Source organism: Bos grunniens, chromosome 23 (genome assembly GCF_055505025.1).
Source record: "Bos grunniens cultivar Pamir isolate PY7600 chromosome 23, Bosgru_T2T1.0, whole genome shotgun sequence".
Taxonomy (NCBI): domain Eukaryota; kingdom Metazoa; phylum Chordata; class Mammalia; order Artiodactyla; family Bovidae; genus Bos; species Bos grunniens.
Genome location: NC_141187.1, coordinates 20,720,984 through 20,740,962, shown reverse-complemented (window position 1 = coordinate 20,740,962; position 19,979 = coordinate 20,720,984). Strand labels below are relative to the sequence as shown.

General features: G+C 44.7%; 1 protein-coding gene across 3 annotated transcripts in view; it reads left to right on the top strand.

Moving 5' to 3' along the window:
- RCAN2 (regulator of calcineurin 2) overlaps positions 1–16,955 on the top strand; it is a 284,585-nt gene extending 267,630 nt beyond the window's left edge. For all 3 annotated transcript variants that reach the window (XM_086371976.1, XM_086371977.1, XM_086371978.1), the window contains one exon: positions 14,377–16,955. In XM_086371976.1, the coding sequence (XP_086228102.1) occupies positions 14,377–14,537 (161 nt within the window). In that variant the 3' untranslated portion in view covers positions 14,538–16,955. The remainder of the gene's footprint in view (positions 1–14,376) is intronic.
- Positions 16,956–19,979: the final 3,024 nt, after the last annotated feature.

Sequence of the window (19,979 nt, the reverse complement as noted above, 5' to 3'; positions counted from 1 at the left end):
GGTAAATGGGAGAGGGAGGACACAGGTCTTGCCTCAGACAGAAAGGGACAAAACGTCACCTTGTTCTTGAAGAAAGAAACACCAGTGACTCTCTTCCAGAGAGGGACAAGTCATGCTCCCCAGAGCTTCTAAAGAGGCTCTTGAAACAAGCATGGTGGGAACAGTGCAATCACAAAAGGACCGTGATCAAACCCAAGCTTGTGGGTTTCCCTTGAAATCCTTAATGGATTTCGGTGTGAGCCCGGGGCCACCTAACAGTGGGGAAGCATCTCTTTGTTCTGTTTGTGATAGTGAGAATAGGATCATAGTCTGGAAAATAGGAGAGGCACAATTTCAAACATTATTAACCACTGTCTGCATGACCATATGTTCTGTTTTTCATCCAGAACAGAAAGTAAGTAAAATAGATAAATTAGGGGAAAAAATTTAAACAGAAACAATGGCTAAAACTGATATATGGGGCTTACTGTGTGTCAGGCACTGTTCTAAACACCTTACCATATAGATTATCTCATTTAACGTTCGCAGCGACTCTACAAGAAGGTGTTGTTATTCTCCTCATTTATACAGCTGGGGAACGTGAGGCACAGAATAGCTAAGTAATTTGCCAAAGGCTGCACAGCTGGTAAGTTAAAATATGTCCCTCTGACCCTGGTGAGACACAGAAAGGATCAATGGAGCCAACACCCTTGCCTCAAGGAGTGCAGAGTTTGAACAACCAGGGAGATCTCTTGAAAAACAATATTATTTCTCTAGAAGCAATTCCAGATTGTTGCAAAAGGATATTTTAAAAAATACAGGACAACTTAGACATTTTGTTTCTTTAGAATTCATTTCTCTGCTTATTGGCACTTCCTAAAGCATATGCAGGGCCTTGGCTCTTTAAGGCGAGTTTGATGTTTTCCTCTAATGTCAAGCAGGACGTGTGGATCAGATTCACCATACTCTGTTCTTTTTAAAGGACAGGTCTATATAAAACAGAAGAAGCTTTCTATGCAGATCAAAATTGCAAGAGGAGTATCACACCAGTCCGAATAGCCATCATCAAGAAGTCTACAAATAGTTAATGCTGGAGAGGGGGTGGAGAAAAGGGAACCCTCCTACGCTGTTGGTGAGAATGTAAATCGGTGCAGCCACTATGGAGAACAGTATGGAGGTTCCTTAAAAAACTAAAAATAGAACTACCGCATGCTCTAGCAATCCCACCCCTAGGCATATATCTGGAAAAGACAAAAACTGTAATTCAGAAAGACACAGGCCTCCAATGTTCATAGCAGCGCTATTTACAATAGCCAAGAAACGGAAGCAATCTAAGTGTCTGTCAACAGATGAATGAATGAAAAAGATGTGGTATAGAGATACAATGGAATATACTCAGCCATAAAAAAGAATGAAATAATGCCATTTATGGCTACATGGATGGACCTAGAGATTATCATACTCAGTATAGTTAGACAGAGAAAGACGAACATTATATGATTTCACTTATACATGAAATCTAAAAAAAAATGATACAAATGGAATTATAAAAAAGAAACTCACAATGACTCACAGACATTGAAAACAAACTTATGGTTACCAAAAGGGGAAGATTGGAGGAGGGATAAATCAAGAATTTGGGATTAACAGACACACACTCAGTTCAGTTGCTCAGTTGTGTCCGATTTGTTGCAGCTCCATGGCCTGCAGCATGCCAGGCTTCCCTGTCCATCACCAGCTCCTGAAGCTTGCTCACACTCATGTCCATCCAGTTGGTGATGCCATCCAACCATCCCATCCTCTTCTCCTCCTGCCTTCAATCTTTCCCATCAACAGGGTCTTTTCCGATGAGTCAGTTCTTCTCATCAGGTTGCCAAAGTATTAGAGTTTAAGCTTCAGCATCAGCCCTTCCAATGAATATTCAGGACTGATTTCCTTTAGGATTGACTGGTTTGATCTCCTTGCAGTCCAAGGGACTCTCAAGAGTCTTCTCCAACACCACAGTTAAGAAGCATCAAATCTTTGGTGCTCAGCTTTCTCTATAGTCTAACTTTCACATCCATACGTGACTACTGGAAAAACCATAGCCTTCACTAGACGGACCTTTGTTGGCAAAGTAATGTCTCTGCTTTTTAATATGCTGTCTAGGTTGCTCATACCTTTTTTTCCAAGGAACAAGCGTCTTTTAATTTCATGGTGCTGTCACCATCTGCAGTGATTTTGGAGCCCAAGAAAATAAAGTCTCTCGCTGTTTCCATTTTTCCGTATCTATTTGCCATGTAGTGATGGGACCAGATGCCATGATCTTAGTTTTCTGAATGTTGAGTTTTAAGCCAACTTTTTCACTCTCCTCTTTCACTTTCATCAAGAGGCTCTTTAGTTCTTCTTGGCTTTCTGCCATAAGGGTGGTGTCATCTGCATATCTGAGGTTACTGATATTTCTCCTGGCAATCTTGATTCCAGCTTGTGCTTCATCCAGCCTGGCATTTCGCATGATGTACTCTGCATATAAGTTAAATAAGCAGAGTGTATGTGTGTAGCAGATATACACTACTAGATATAAAACAGATAAACAACAATGACTACTTAAAGCACAGTATTACAAGATTCTATAATCAGTATCTTGTAATAAAACCTAAAATGGAAAAGATTCTGAAACAGAATATATATATTTATACATATAAATTAATATAAATAATATATATAAATATATATAAATTAAAATTTATAATAATGTCCCTGGTGAATTTACAGAAGCCCAGAGTGTCCCTGGTGGCTCAAATGGTAACGAATCCACCTGCAATGCATGTGACCAGGGTTCAATCCCTGGGTCAGGAAGATGGGCTGGAGAAGGAAATGGCTATCCATTCCAGTATTCTTGCCTGGACAGAGGAGCCTGGCAGGCTCCAGTCCATGGGGTCGCAAAGGGTCAGACACAACTAAGCGACTAAGCACAGCAGACAGAACATCATTTATCAATGCCCTGGACAAAATAAGATGAGCTTTGTTCCGGTGGAGAATGAATTGGGTATTTTCTTTTGTTTATTTTATAATGCCTATTGTTCCTGACTCCAGAGAGAATATAGTCCTCTGTTCTTTTTGGATGCAAAACAAAACGGGAAAAACAAAACCCAGCCCAGCAAAACAGCTTATCTGCACTCATCAGCAAAATGGCAAATAGAGACGTTCCTGGCACTAGATGGGTGGTCAGTCAGAGGTGGGATGTAAAATGCCAGCCTGTTCTGCTCTCTAGGATGGTTCTGGAAGGTCAAGTTCATTGTCACTGGAAATGCCTGCAGGGAGAGATATGAAAAGTCATTGTCTGGTCCCTTTTTTCCTCCTGCTATTTTTAGCTCTTGTTAGAGAGATCAATTTTAGTTAACTGCAGAGGAGGGCTTAAAATCGTGCTCGAGTTTCAAGTACATTGGCTATATTTAGATTTTTTTTTCCAAATTCTTGTCCATCAAAACATGCTATGGTAAAGCAGTTTTGCTGGTTTGCTGCTCTGTGTACACTGTTTCTCCCCAAAGGGAAAAATAAATGTCATTAATTCATGTCACTTATAAGGAAGAAACATTTGCTATTCCAGGCTCATTGATTCTGAGGTAGAGAAAAATTCCATTTTTAAAATATAGATGAACACCTATATTTGGGGTACCAGTAGCATGACCATTATATAAGCCCCAGTTCTTGTTCAGCAATTGCTGTATTCTGATCACAGACATGGAAAGCAAATAAAACAGCCAGTCCCAGGGCTCCATTTAGTACAGTCTCTGCACGTCACCACCCCCCCCATGGGAGGGATGCACATTTGTGAGCCAGGGACATGCATTCCTAATTTTCTGCCTCCTTTGGAAGAATTTTCCCTGGGGGGAAAAATATGTTAAAATGGCTTATCTTCTAAGTATGTATTCCACAATTATCCTCAATCACTACTGAGTAGCAATATGAAGTACTTCCTTTTCTTATTTCACAGGTAAAACATGCATGTTGTAGAAAAACAGAAAAGACACAGAACCAAGACTTGGAAGTGGGTGCACATCCATAGTTATTCCCATAGCCAGACCCCTGATCCTGGGAAAGGAGGAACAGGGTGACCACTCCCAGGCCGGGGAACCTCCTGATTCTATGGCCAAGCACAGCGAGAGCACTCTTCTCTCCCCCATGTCTGCACTTTGCTCTCATCCCTGGAGCCCAAGCCCCACCTCACAGACTCCCAGGTTCCTCTTTACCTCCCCACCTTCTCTCTGTGGCTCCTTCGGTCCCTCACCTACCCCCAGGGTTCCACTCCTTTGTCCCAACCACTGATTCAGGGCCTCCGTCTGTTGTCCTCAGGAAGTGCCTCCAGGTCCTAAATGACTCAGGAGGGAATGAAGGTAAATGGCCCCTTAATCTAGTCTTAGAGGAAAACCCAAAGAAGATAAGCAAACTTTCCTTTTTTTTAACTGAAAGATAGTTAATTTCCAGTATTAATTTCAGGAGAATAGCATAATGATTCAGTTTTTTTTATAGATTACACTCCATTAAAAGTTATTACAAAATAATGGCCATAATTCCCTGTGCGGTTCAATATATCCTCGTGTGCACGCTAAGTTGCTTCAGTCATCTCCAACCCTGTGTATCCCTGTCGACCATAGCCCGCCAGGCTCCTCTGTCCATGGGATTCTTCAGGCAAGAAAACTGGAGTAGGTTGCCATTCCCTCCTACAGGGGATCTTCCCAACCCAGGGATCGAACCTGCATCTCTTGGCAGGCTGGTTCTCTACCACTAGCACCACCTGAGAAGAACCTCAGTATATCCCGATTTCTTATATATTTTATGCATGTGGTTTGCACCTCTGATTCCCCTACCCCTAGATTGCGCCACCTTCCTTCTCCCCACTGGAAACCACTGGTTTGTTCCCAGTATCAGTGAGTCAGTTTCTGTTTTGCTACACATTGTAAATGTATTTATTGCTTTATACATTCGTTTTTTCTTTACGATTCCACATATAAATGATATCATATAGTATTTGTCTTTGACATTTTACTAAGCATAATATTGTCTCTGCCATTGCTCTAAATGGCAGAATTGTTCTATTTTATGGCTGAGTAATATTCATATATATATATGTATATACATAGCAGCTGCATCTTTTTTATCTGTTGATGGGCATTTGGCTTGCTTCCACATCTTGTCTACTGTAAATAATGCTGTGTGAACACTGGGGGTTCGTGTGTCTTTTTGAACTAGTGTTTTTATTTTTTCTCAATAAATATCCAGGAGTGGAATTGCTGGATCTTATAATAGTCCTATTTTTAGTTTTTTAAGGATCCTCCAAACTTCCACTGTTTTCCATAGTGGATGCACCAATAATGAACAAAGATTCCCTTTTCTTCACATCCTCACCAACATTTGTTATTTGCAAGACCTTTTGATGATAGCCATTTTAGTGTGAGGCAAACTTTCTTTTACTGAAATGGAGCACCTCTGAGACCAAAACCATGGAATCGTTCCCCCTCTCTCCCCTCACTTCCCTCTCCCTCCCTTCACCCCTCCTCCGTCTTAGCAAAGACCACTTCTGTTCTCCTACCTTGAGAAGAGGCAGGCCTGAGGGTGGGGGTGGGTAAGGGAAAAGACCTCACATCTCTCATGTCAATATCTTTTCTTGCTGCTGCTAAGTCGCTTCAGTCATGTCCAACTCTGTATGACCCTGTAGACTGCAGCCCACCAGGCTCCCCCGTCCCTGGGATCCTCCAGGCAAGAACACTGGAGTGGGTTGCCATTTCCTGCTCCAATGCATGAAAGTGAAAAGTGAAAGTGAAGTCATTCAGTCAAGTCCGACTCTTAGCGACCCCATGGACTGCAGCCCACCAGGCTCCTCCGCCCATGGGATTTTCCAGACACGAGTACCGGAGTGGGTTGCCATTGCCTTCTTTTCCTAACATGCACTTATTCCAGACCCGTTGAGGCAGGGAGATCCATGTGCAGCCCTGATGCCTCTTCTATGCCCTTCTGAACTCATCCCTAAACATCACAGGCAATGTCATGCTTTGCCATTCAGTGGACCTCCATTGGAGTCCTACCTCCACCACTTATGTGGGGACCTGGAGCAATTTGCTTCCCCCTCTGCACCTCTCTTTTTTTAATAAATGGTGATAATTTGACAAATTGCAAGCACATCATGCACATGGAATAAGTCGTACTTGAAAAGGATGTAGCCCAGTGCCTGATACGTAGACACTATCAAATTCATGGTGGATGCCATGGTCATTCTTCTCTGAGCAGTATTGTTTAGCAGGGCGTCCTCAGAGATTTCTGGTTTCCTCCGCCTGTGCGTGAATTAAGGTATGTACAACACTTGAAACAGAGTCTACCGGGCAGGAAGAACAAGTTGCGTGTCCTTGCTGGTGGTGGTGGCTGTTCACATGCACTTGTTCTCGGGACTGCCAGTGAAATACTGGACTTGGTCTATGCTTTGCCTTATACCCTCTGCCCCCCAGGCTGAGGGCATTCTTTGACCAAAGCTGCTAGAGATCGAATTGCTCTCCGGGGATTAGTCCTGCCCGGGTCTGCCTACAGCAGTGTTCTCCCAAACTTAAGTATGAGCCCATGGAACCAGAAAGGAATCCAAAAAAATTTTTGCATAGGACTTCTCTCTCTGAAATTTCTCCTCCCTAGATTATTTTTTTTTAAAGCCCAAATCCCTCTTTCCACTTCTACTTAGAAAAGTGTTTCTTCACTCTCAGACTGATCTCTTGAAGAGATGACTAGCAAATAGCTGTAATTTGATTTGATTTTGTTTTGGCCATATCCCAGAGCTGTCGGATCTCAGTTTCCCGACTTGGGTTAGAACCTTTGCAACCTGGGCAGTGAAAAGGGTGAATTCTCACCGCTAGATCACCAGGGAATTCCCACAGCTGTGAGTTTTTAAAGTTTCAGTAAATCCCTCTGCCCTGGGTCATGTCCTCTTTGATTTTGTCAAACCTTCCCTAGTGGACCTGTGGTTAAGAGTCTGAACTTCCACTGCAGGGGGTGCGAGTTTCATCCCTGGTTGAGGAACTAAGATCCTGCATGCCTCGTGGCACAGCCAAAAAAAGACAAAACGTAGTATGTAGCTGTCGGTCAGGCTCCAACACGAAAAGAGGCATTTTCCTTGCTTTAGGATGATAGTTAAACCTCAGGATGTGAGTTTGAATCCAGCCTCCACCTTTTATTAGCTGTGTGACTTTGAGCAACTTTCTTAACCTCTCTGTGTCTTGGCTTCCTCAACCATAAAATCAAATTGTTGCAATCATCAAATGAGATAATCCATGTGAATCTACATATCCAGCCCTAGACATAGTATACGCTTAGTGTGTGTTACCTGCTTACTGTCACTTGACTTTCAAGCCATATCTCAGTCTACTGAAATGTAAGTGCCTATGTTAAGCTCCTAGCTCAGTGTTTCTCAATGTGATATTTTGGAACAGACAGTCCTACACATTGAGTAAACATTTACTCACATTTACTACACAAATGTGTAGAAAACTACACATTTAGCATCTTTGGGCCTCACCTATTAAATGCCAGTATCCACACTCTACCCAGGCCCTATAACAGTCAAAAAAGAAAAATCCCCTTCACATTTCCAGACACTTCTGAGAGTGTGGCATACTTGATTGAGAAGCACACTATTTGCACCATGGTAGTATTTATCAGTGAAAGTCTCTCAGTCATGTCTGACTCTTTGCAAACCCATGGACTATAGCCAGCCAGGCTCTTCTGTCCATGGAATTCTCCAGACTCCTGGACTGGGTAGCCATTCCTAACCACTGGATCACCAGAGAGTCCCCTGGGTTTCACTATTAAGGAGCCCTCCGTGACTGTCACTCAGCTCAGCCACCTTCTCAGCTTTAGCCTTTCATCAGAAACGAAGCTGGCATTATTTGTCTCATCTCCCTTATTTCTTATCTAACCCTCAGTGAGTTGTGAAGCAAACAGGGAAGAAGCAGGTGCCAGTTATTCGTCTAGACTGAATTTTAAGAATGGATGACGGCTTATCAAGGGGAATGCCAAGAGCATTTGCAGCGGGACCCTTGGACGCACAGCTAGGCTGTGCTGGGTGCTCAGTGGCACACTGAAGCCTGGATTAAAAGCTATTCATATTTGATTAAGAAGAAAACAGAAAATTTCAGGAGTAAAATCATTCCAGGCGTAAAATCATTCCAGGCTTGCTCAGGCTGAAGAGACACTGCAAGCCCTCACCCCCTAATATTTTATTAATTGTAAATTTGGGACTAAAAATAACTGCATGTATGCCCAGTACATGCAGTTATTTTTAGTACCATACAGTTTCTTTGTATTCTGTAGCTGGAGGAGAGGTATGTCCAGGTGCAAGCATGGCAGTCCTACAGCCAATGGGCCCAGGTCCCAGGCCTGTCTCAGCTGGACCGGGGCCAGGCACCTCCACCTCCACAGTTGACCAGGGAGGGATGATCCAGGGCTTGTAGGCCTCCCCTCCCTGCCACATGCTATCAAGTCCCAACCTAACACTTGAAAGGAAGGGTAATCCAAATGTGAACCCTTTCAAACACATTTCAAATCATGCTGTACCCTTCCCTCAATCTCTGTGTTCAACCCCTCAACAGGCAGCCTGTGAAAAGTCCATTTTATTTATCCCATAGGTCAGGATAGGACCGTGCCTGCTACTTCCTCTTGAAAAAAAAATTTTTTTACAATAAAAAAATTATTAGGGGATGAGGGCTTGCAGCGTCTCTTCAGCCTGTCTGACTCTTTGCGGCCCCATGGACTGTGGCCCACCAGGCTCCTCTGTCCATGGGAATTTCCAGGCAAGAATGCTGGAGTAGATTGCCATTTCCAATCCACTTCCAATCCAGGGGATCTTCCTGACTCAGGGATCGAACCCACATCTCTTGTGTCTCCTGTATTGACAGGCAGATTCTTTACCACTGTACCACCTGGGAATCTCAAAGTTACCATAAGACATGAAAATTAACTCAGTCTATAATTTATAGCCCTTTTATTTTTATAATGTATTAAGTGTTGTCTTCAAAGAAGACTCACCAGCAAGGAAGCCCTACCTAGAATAACTAGCAACTGGCAAAAAACAAAAGAGACAAGATACAGAAGGAATAAGTAGTCCAACTTTAGCTAGAGAACAAATATTCACTAAAAACATGAGTTGCCATAAAAGAATATTAAGTTAAAACTAAGCTCTGTTTCAGTAGTTTTTTGTAGAATCTGAAAACAGTAGAATCGTGAGAGGCAGAACTGGAGAGGAGTTATGAGCACCTTCCTTGAAGTCAGGCAGACCTGACCTTGAACCTGACTTTGCCATTCATAACCTGCGTGATCTCAGTGTCCTCCCATATCATTGAGACCTTATGAAACCCCCGTTACAGACCTGTTGTAATTAAATACCCAATTTGTGTGAAGTCCTGAGAGCTGCGGTCTGGCATTCACGAAGGGCTCAGTGAGTAGCTGCTGCTGTGTTTCGGGCAGATGGCAAGTGTCTGCGACACCTCCTGTGTCCTGGCACTGAGAACACACAGAAAATAGGACAAATACCTGCCCTATTCCAATAGTTTTCAGCTTAGCTGAAAAAATTAAAACTTAGCTACATCTGTTTTCAGCAATGCCCAAGCCCATGACAGTTCCGAAGACCTGGATGAGAATTTAACGTGTGACCATGTGCCAAAGGATTTTGCATTTGCTTGCTGGTAATTCACAGAGTATGAATTTCACAGGGGCGGAAGGTAGAAAACTCTGATCTGTGCCTTTTCTGTGAGCTTCTGGCCCTGGCTTTCCACCCATGGGGAAAGGACACTTTGAATATAGACTAGAAGAGATAAGGGTGTGAAGGGCGAGCCTTGGCTTGTCCTTGAAAAGACATGCTGGTCTGCTTGGCGATCCCATGGGTCCCTTGTCACCTCCTGAACCCCGTGGGTCCCCAAGTAGGGTGACGGCACTGACATAAGCTTTTGTGGTAGAAGAATTAGCTGAAGCCCAAAGGGAGAAAAAGGCCCAAAACAGAACAATTCAATCCAGCAAGACCAAAGCTATGTCTTTTTATGCTGTGGACTCTCAGCAGCTGTTGGGCTTTGCTGGATTTTGATAGTAAGAAAGTTTCCAAAAATAGAACAGAGAAATGTCAGCGTTAATGGGGTCACAGCAGTGAAACATCTCTACTGCCAAGCATTCTGACTTTGTTAACTCAACGTGAAGTTGCCCTGCACAGGGTGTCTGCTTCTGCCTGATCCCCATCCCGAGTGTGGCCCCAGCATATTGAGCCCAAGAAGTAAGCATTTCCTTTTGAATGGATAAATGCATTGCAACTAGAGGTGTCTCTAAGGGAATGTTCTTTATCCAAGCCAGGGCAAAGAAAGGGTTTCATCAATACTTTCATTATGTATATTTTACTACTACTTTTCTTTTTTTTTTTGTCTGAAAGCTAGCTTTTTTTCCAACAGATGAGGCAAGGGGCAGCATCTGGTCAGTCCCCTGGCCAGGGTCCCTGCTGTCACCACCTCACCCCCTGGTCCCATGGTCTCCATCTGCCATGGCAGATCATTTTTTTGTCATCTATTCATAGAGGATGAAAGGCTTCCACCCATTCATCCTTGTATCCACCCAACAGGGCAAGGGATGAGACCACAGCAGCCACTAGTATCTCTGTGAAAGGCACTGCTTCTCTAAATGTGAGATCGTTGGAGAAATCCTGTGTAGAAAAACAAGAACCACCTCATCTGATTGCTGAGAAATTATGTCTTTCTCTGTCTCTTGTCTGAAGCTGTCTCTCATTCAGATTTGCAAAGTGTCCTGGTGCAGGGGGGTGTCAGGATAAAATGGTAGAAACCCTGGGAACGCTGACCTTCATCCCTGTCCACAGGATTTTGCTGTTCTCCCAGAAACAAAGATGAGATGCCAAAGATGAATGGGCGCTGGTGGCTGGGAGGGGCTGCAGAGCTGAGCTGGGATGACTTCTTCTCCCTTCTGCACCCTCAGCATCCCTCGCTCTGTTACCCTCTCCCCTCACTGTTATCATTTTCCAACAAAAAATTAGGATGCAGAATGGAAGAAGGGAGGGGGAAGCTATTTGCACACCAGCATCCTCACAGGGCCGCAGCCCCCTGCCTGTCACACCAAACCATATAGGAATGGCTCCTGACCCGCTGAAACACAGAGAAGCACCCGGGGCTGCTGGGTACCAAAGTGGATGCCGCTGCACCCAAGTTGCAGGTCTGCATCCTCATGCTGGTTAACTCTGTTTCCAGCAAACAACCCAGTAGACTGTCAGGTGTTTGAAAACCGCTATTCAAAGGAGCCACCACCCAGGTCTGCCCACCTGTCACCCAGAGCCTCTCCTGCAGCTCTCAGGGGGAGCTGGCTGCACTGAGCTTCCACTCCATTAAAGCAGTGCCTCCTTAGCAACTTCTGCGGTGGTTCTTCTCCCCTGGCATTTTGATAAAAATGACAAGCTGTTAAAAGAGGATGGAACAAACACAATTAAATGATCTGTGAGTAGCATCAGTGTGTAGAGCACAGCTACAAGTACGTGTAGAATACTAACTTTACTGTCGATTACAGGGACGTTAGCAGACTGTCCATCCCTGTTCTCCAGTGGGGGAGCAAAGCCTCGCAGGAGTAACCCACACAGATATCTCCTTCTAGTTCTGTTCCTGTCCCCTGTTTTTGTCACTCTCCTCTCCTGAATCTAAACTGGCCCCGTCATCTCACTGTATCAGAGATGTCAACCTCATTGATGCAACTCTTTCTACCTACAGTTTCACCCAATCTTGACTCTAAGTTATGAGTCTTTATGAGCTGTATTTCTGTGGCTTGGGCTAGTTCTCACCCACTTAGCTGCTTGCCAAGTTCCAGGGAAGTGCCAGAAGTGTCGCACTTCATTTTTGTGAAATGCCCGGTGCCTTTACCTAGGATGTCGGTGGGCAGGGGAGTCCAATTAAGACTTCTCTGACTCTTATCAGAGAGGGAACGCTCTTAGCAGGGTCTGGCTGTATTCATTCACTAGGGCTGCTATAACTGGACCACAAACCAAGCGGCTTACACAAGAGCAGTGTGTTGCCTCAGGTTCTAGGGGGTAGGAGTCTGAGATCAAGGTGTCGACGGGGCCACGCTCCCTCTGAAGGTGCTGGAGAAGGATCTGGTCCAGGCTTCTCCTGTAGCTTCTGGTCGTTCCACAGATGACAGCAACACAACTCCGGTCTTCACAAGGAGTTCTCCTTGGATGAGGCAGGCATCCTAATTTCCCTGTTTTATATGAACACCGGTCATTTTGAAGTAGGGCCCACCTTCATGGCCTCATTTTAACTTAGTCGTCAGCAAAGACTCTATTTCCCAATAAGATCGCAGTTGGGGGCTAGGACTGCAGCATCTTTGGAGGGGTGGGACACAGTTGAACCCATCCAGCACCTGACTCTGAACACTTACATCGTTCCCAGCATCACCTTGATGCTTGTGGCATTATCAGCGCTGCTCGTTCCCTAATGTCAGCACAAAATTTAAAACTATGCCTTGTAAGCATTTGCTGTTTTCACCATCGATGCTCACCAAGGTGTGCACAGAAGCACGGACGTGCTACCCTTCTGGCCGTCCACAAGGGCACTGTCCACTGCAGACCAAGGCTGACAGGCCAGATACCTGGATTGGGCGGTGTCTGGCTTTGATCCTAGAGGGAGGGTGGGACTTTGGAAACTGGGTGCTGCAGCTGCTAAGTCGCTTCAGTCGTGTCCGACTCTGTGTGACCCCAGAGACGGCAACCCACCAGGCTCCCCTGTCCCTGGGATTCTCCAGGCAAGAACACTGGAGTGGGTTGCCACTGCCTTCTCCAATGCATGAAAGTGAAAAGGGAAAGTGAAGTCGCTCTGTCGTGCCTGACTCTTAGCGAACCCATGGACTGCAGCCTACCAGGCTCCTCCGTCCATGGGGTTTTCCAGGCAAGAGTACTGGAGTGGGTTGTCATTGCCTTCTCTGGAAACTGGGTGAGACTATAGCAAACAAAGGGCTTCCCAGGTGGCGCTAGTGGTAAAGAACCTGCCTGCCAATGCAGGGGATGCAAGAGGCACAGGTTCGATTCCTGGGTTGGGAAGATCCCCTGGAGAAGGGAATGGGAATCCACTCCAGTATTCTTGCTTGGAGAATCCCATGAAAGAGGAGCCTGGAGGGCTACAGTCCATAGGGTAGCAAAGAGTTGGACATGAATGAAGCAACTTAGCATGCATGCATAGCAAATAAAAGTAGCTGGTTGGATGGGTATAAAAACATGGCTGTCATGACTGATGGGAGATGATGCAGTCTTTTGTCCTAGAGTCTAAGAAATGATGACTTGATCCAGTGATATCTGGAGAGCCACTGACCTAGTGGGTGTCTGGGAGACATTGCTTCTCGGTGTTCCCTGTTCGTGAAGGATGGGAAAGGAAGGATAGGATGTCGGAAGAAGATTCAGAAAAGTGTGTCAGCAGTTAAGCTGAGAAGTTAAGAGCATGCAGATTGAGAAGGTCCTCTGTGCCTGTCCCCTTCTGGACGCCTTCTGCTTGTCTTTAGACCCAGGTCAGCTGTCGCCTGCATGGGGAAGCCTTTCAGAGTTCCTTGCGCCTCGCGACTTGGTGCCCTTGGCTTGTATGGCCACCCTGGCACTTGCCATTGCATTTTGTGCCGCTTTGTCTCCACACGCCATCACTGCACCGTGCTCTTGTGAAAGACGCCAATGGTTTTGACCATGTCTTGTGATTAGCAATGGGTCAGACCATGGGAGATGCTCACTAGATACTTCCTGAAAGGAAACAGATACAGACAGGAAGTAGTCGGCTGCTAGTGAAGTGATTACAAGAGGAGCCAGTCAAAAATAGACCAACAGACTCTTGGAACAGGAGGGGCCTTGACTATCATCTAATAACCCCATTACCCAGTAAGCATGGCAAATCCAAGATGAGTGGGGATCCTACCTTACTCCAGCCTGGGGCAGCTCTTACCATAGGAAATTGTCCAGAAGGAGGAGAACTTGGAGAACCTTCTCTGAAAGATGAAGGAGTGAAGTGATGGGTTCAAGGTTAGCTGTTAGCAGCCATGCTGGGAAATAGAAGAGAAATGGGTAACTTACAGCCGGGCCCACTGAGTCATCACCCCAACCCTTCAGACTGTTGTTATTACCATTTTGAAGTTTACAGCTGTGGAGGCTGAGGCTTAGAGAGGTGAGGGGGCCTGCCCGGGGCTGTATAGGTGACAGAAGGTAGGCTTGAGATGGAGACAGATCCATCTCATTCCGCTTTCTGACACCATCTCACAGCATCTCTAGAGATATGTTAAAATGCCCCCTCACTTCCTAAACAAACTTCACCAAATAACCGGTTTAGAATTCCCTCCCGCCTTCTCACCCCCGTTCCCCTTGCTTTTCAGGAGAGAAGTATGAGCTGCACGCAGGGACCGAATCCACCCCCAGTGTCGTCGTGCACGTGTGCGACAGTGACATCGAGGAGGAAGAGGATCCAAAGACATCCCCGAAGCCAAAAATCATCCAGACCCGACGTCCCGGCCCGCCGCCCTCCGTGTCCAACTGAGCTCACCACTCCGCCTCCAAGAAAATATCTGTCTACTCTTTACCATGCTTCTTTTTTTTTTTCCTCCCTGTTGTTTGTTTGTCGAAAAAAAAAATAATTGCCTTTAAATCCCTGGGTGTTTGGTTGTTTGAAATTCCTTCGTTGTAATCAAGCCTCTCGGACAAAAGGGCTAGGAAAAGGTGATAAGTTTCCTGATCATATCATACCCACAGAGTATAATCCATTATTTAGGAGGTTCTAGGGGGGAAAAAAAAAAGTAGTATTTTCTTATTAAATGGTCAGCACAGCCTATATACCTTCATGCTCTCATGTGGATCCAAGCCGGAGACATCAGTGACAAATAGCTCCTGTGTTGTTTGTGAACCGTTCCAGTCCCAGTCCTGACGTGTGTGCGTTGTTTTTTCTTCCTGGCCCCTTAAGTAGGACCATAAATAAACTTGACTTTGATTGCATGAGATTTCCCTATCTGGTCTCCCCAGTCCTCTGCATCCCAACATTCCCAGGACATGCATGATCACCAGCATTTATTTTTGTGATTTGAGGATATACTATAAGTCACCAATTGTCAGCATCCAGTCATGTCCTATCTAGGTTAGCAAAATTATCAGCATCCTCCAGCGTAACAAGTCTGGGTAAATGTCACTCTTTGGAGTCAAAGACTTCATAGCTCTGTGAAAATTCCTGAAGGAAAAACTGAGCTTGGCCCCAAAGATAACCCTCAGTAGATTTTGAACATGATTCCCTTGTCAATCTTTCCCAACCTCCTTGGGGAGGCTTGTCCAGGGTAACAGAGACCGATTTCAGACAAACCTATTTATTACAAAAATTCTCATGGTGTCTGAACGATTGTTTTTTTTTTTTCCTTCTCTTTGTATATTTGTACAAATGTTTCTGCTATGCTTTTAAAAATCTGGATGTTTTTTATTTAGCGATTCTTCAGCCATTAGCTGCTTTAAAACATATGTGCATTGCTTATGAATGCATTCATATACTAATACAGGTAATCTGATAATATTACACTCTATTATGTATAACGCTGAATTTTGAAAGGGCACAAAACTTCTCTTGCCAATATATAAACAGTTAGCCAACATCTTTGCTATCAAGACCAGTTGTTTTTAAATAAAGTGAAGAAGCAAGTGTCGGCTGCAGGCAGTTGGAATACAGCTAAATCAACGTAGCAACTGCTGAGCATGTTCAAAAGGAAAGATGGATCCAGAAACGTGTGTGCAGGTCCTACTCATGCAATGCTCATATTGCTCAAAAACCTATTTGTTTTTGTTACATGTGATTTTTCTATTTCTCTAGCCCAAAGTGCATTACAGAAGATACACCTATAGAACCATTACCTTCTGCTCAATGTGCCAGGCCTCATCTACTCCTGTACGTTCAGTGACTTTCTTTAGATGCAAATGTCAATTACAACGGAGTGGGGAAATGCTGTCATTACCCAAGCCTCAGAAAAACACACGAGAACAATAACACAGCCACCTGATGGAAGGATTGTTGTGGTTTTTGACTAAGGTGTATGTTAGTTTCATCAGAAACTGAAAACATTAGACTGATTACTCAGAAATAAAAGTCCGTTTTACTGTGAATATAGCAATATAGTACTGGACACAGTACAGGTGAAACTGAGGACAGCGCTGCTTGTAAAATCCTGAGTTTCCATAAGAAAAACGAAGGCTCCTTTGAAAAATAAAATCTGAGGAGTATATAATAAGCAAATGCTTTGACTTTCCTTTGCTGTGGAGGTTTTTGGTTTTTCATGGACAAATAAAAAGAGTAGACCTAATAGTGGCGAATGCTGCCCTCTAGTGGAGCGAGCTGAGAACTACAGGCGTCCGCCATTTTTATGCTGACTCTTCTCAATCGTCTGTGGGTTCTTTGACTTTTTAAACAACTCAGAATTTTCAGAAAAAGGCAGATTCTAGAGAAATCCGGATGAGAGAAACTATTTGGAAATGACTTTTCAGTGTTTCAAAACAGTTCCATCAGACGTTTCCAACCAAATTTAGTCAAAGTTGAAATGACAATTGTGTGTCATCAAAAAATAAAAACTCAGTGGAGTGTATGACCCAGGTGGTTAGTCTTGGCCACACTTACTGCAAAATGTCGATGTTAATCTATCTCAGATCAAGTAATTCTCTCATGAGATTGGGTTTGGGGAGGTGGAGAGAGGTACATATCCCAGGAGATGGGGAGGAAACAGACAAGACTTCCCTCCAAGCATCGTGAAAGTCAGAATTGCCTCAGTATCCCCCTGACCCACAGGATGCAAGCCTCTTCAGCACTATTTTAAGTTTGAAAAGTTTAACTGTGGAGGGGGAGGGGGAGATTCCCACCAACTGAATCATTTGTGCACGTGTATAGCTCAAAGAGCTTAGATTTCAAATATAACTGGTGAATGACTCTGTCCATGTAGTGTAATTTCTGTGTTGTCTGCCTGAATTGGATCTATCTGATGGTTATTGTGGAAGAGGGAGACTCAGTCTATAGTCTTCCCAAGACGTTATCAAGAGATGAAATGAACTCAGCTCTTCCTGAAAGGGAGCAGGGAGGGGGCGAGGGGAGAGGGGAGTGGGCAGAGCTGGTTGGCAACATGGCATGAAGGAAGAGGAATTCGAAGGGGTGGGTTGGGCTCTGATAAGGGGTCTGGGAGACACCCCTGTTTATTGTCATGGTTCAGCCAGCTTGATCCTAAGTGTACACAGACTCTTTTAACATAATCCCCACTCTACTCTTTTCTTAAAAATGCTGTCATAGACCTGAAAGTGAAAGTCACACAGTCATGTCAGACTCTTTGCGACTCCATGGACTATACATAGGATTTTCCATAGAATTCTCCAGGCCAGAATACTGGAGTGGGTAGTCTTTCCCTTCTCCAAGGGATCTTCCCAACCCAGGGATCAAACCCAGGCCTCCCACATTGCAGTCAGATTCTTTACCTGCTGACCCACCAGGGGAGCCAGTAATAGACCTGAAGCAGGCAAAAATATACCACATGGAACACACCAAGCACTATCATAAAATAAAATATGGGCACATCTCCTTTATGAGGATTAAAATCATCTGTTTATCAAATTATACCATTAAGAGAGTGAAAAGGAAAGCCTCAGAGTGGGGGAAGATAATTGTATTAATATTACCTATAATTGTTAAACAACTCACATCCAAAATGTAAAGAGAACTCCTACAAATCACTTAAGAAAAGAGCTCATTTGGTAAGAATGGTTAAGCTGCTTGAATAGGTACTCTAAGTATAGAGGCAATTCACACATACACTGTACCCCTGACGTATCCCTACAGGCCTTAAACACTGAAATGTATTCAACATCAACTTTCATCAGAGAAGGACCAGTCAGACCCTCAAAGAGGCACACCACACACTTATCAAAATTAGGACTGAGGAAACACGAAGTCACGGTGTCAGTCAAGGCAGAGTATAACTGGTACCACCACCTTGGAGTACTGTTCAGTAATAGTTACCAAGGCTAAACACAGACTGATCCGGGAGGGGTTCCACTCCAGGACAGACACTCAGCAGATCTGAGTTTTCACACCCACCAACGGACTCATGTTCATGCAAATTCATGTGCCCGACATGCAGTGAGGCCAAACAGACTGAAACGTCGGAATCTGGAGCAGAGTTAGATGCCATGCAGGCCGTGCGAGAAGAAGTAGCTCACACCTAAAAGGCTTTGAGCTCCCTGAAGGGTTTTGGCAAAGCACCTTTAAAAGCCAGGTGAGACACTTAGAGAATGAACTTAGAGTTGCCAGGGAGGAAGTATGGGGGAAAGAGATAGGGAGTTTGGAATTGACATGTACACAGCATTATATTTAAAATGGATAACCAACAAGGACCTACTGTCCAGCACAGGGAACGCTGCTCACTGTTATGTGGCAGCCTGGATGGGAGGGGAGTTTGGAGGAGAATGGATACATGTATATGTATGGCTGAGTCCTTTTGATGTCCACCTGAAACTATCACAACATTGTTAATTGGCTATACTCCAATACAAAATAAAAAGTTAAAAATAAAAGCCAGGTGAGGGAGGGGGTTCACAGGATCTGTAATCAGCTCCTGCACGATTCTCTGATTGGTTGGCGGTAAGATAGCAGGGTGGTGTCACGGGGTGAACACTATCAGTGCTTAGGCTCCAGGAGGTCTGGGGTTATGTGCTCAGGGTCATCAAGTAGTTAACATCTTCCATTTGAGGGAGTGGGGTGGGCAGGAGAGATTATGTCTGCAAAACAACTCAGGAAATGTGCATCAAGTACTATTATCTAGGTGCTTCAGAGACGAACTGAACAGAGGCGAACTAAAGCAGAAGATAAGGCAGAAGGTCTGTCCTGAGAAAGCCTCGTGGGGTCCTGCACGAGTTAGAGTTAGAGTTTTAGTTTTTTCTCTCCTCCCAAGTTGTTTAGAAGACCTTGGTGTGGGAAAGGGGGGACAGAGCAGGTGATGAAGAATGATAAGTCGGTGACGCAGGAAAACCTTCATTTAGCTGAGAGTACAGAGAGTCCCTGCCAGAAGCCACCATGCACAGCATTGCTGAACACTTGGCAGGCTCTCCCCTTAAATCTGCAATCTGAGAAAGGGAAATTTCCAAGCAAAAAGTTTTCTGTCCAGCTCATTCATCTGCTCCTTTCGAAAAGAGTCTGGTGAAGTGTTGTTGGAGTTGATTCAGGAGCTTTTTAAGTCTCTAAAAGGAAATTACATCCTAGGTTAATCATGTGTGTGTGTGCGCTCCTGTTACCGAGTGCCTTTGGTTTAAGTTGGAAATAGGAAACCCAGAAAAGGCTGAAATGATTGAGATACTTTGCACTGCCCTCCTTGGCTTTTTTGCATTATTTCTATTCTCAACCAGTAACTGAGTTAGAAGACCTGAAGGGCTGGGCAGGAAGGATTGTGGGGCATCTTGGACTAGTTGTAATTATTAATGAAATCATTGTTCCCCCAACAGAGTTCGGATTTGCCTGTGGGGTCCTTTTTTCTAAAAGCAAGATTTATAGTTGTTTCTCCAGCGTGTCCAAGTTCAGCCCCTGCTCTGCAGAGCCCATGTCCTGTGCTGCAGCGGGGCCTGGGGTGCAACTGCCACCCCAACGCCAGCCCTGGCCCCAGCTGCAGAGTGGCCCCACGGCCAAGTCCCCAAGACTAGCTTCCTGACCAGGTGAAAGAGTATCCTAGTGGATCCATCAGAGCCGCATATGCTCATGAACACATGGATGGGGAGAAAGGTGTCTAGTTTTGACATAGGATATTTTCCATTAGCATCCCTGACAAAGGAAGCATGAAAGGTACATTGAGCAAGACCATACAGGTCTCATTGCCTTTTCACACTTGACTGATAGTTTGGTTTGTTGGAATGTCTTCTACAGAGTGGAGGCAGTGCTCCACTGCCCTTCTAGCTTCTAGAAGCAACAGCTCATTCTCATTTC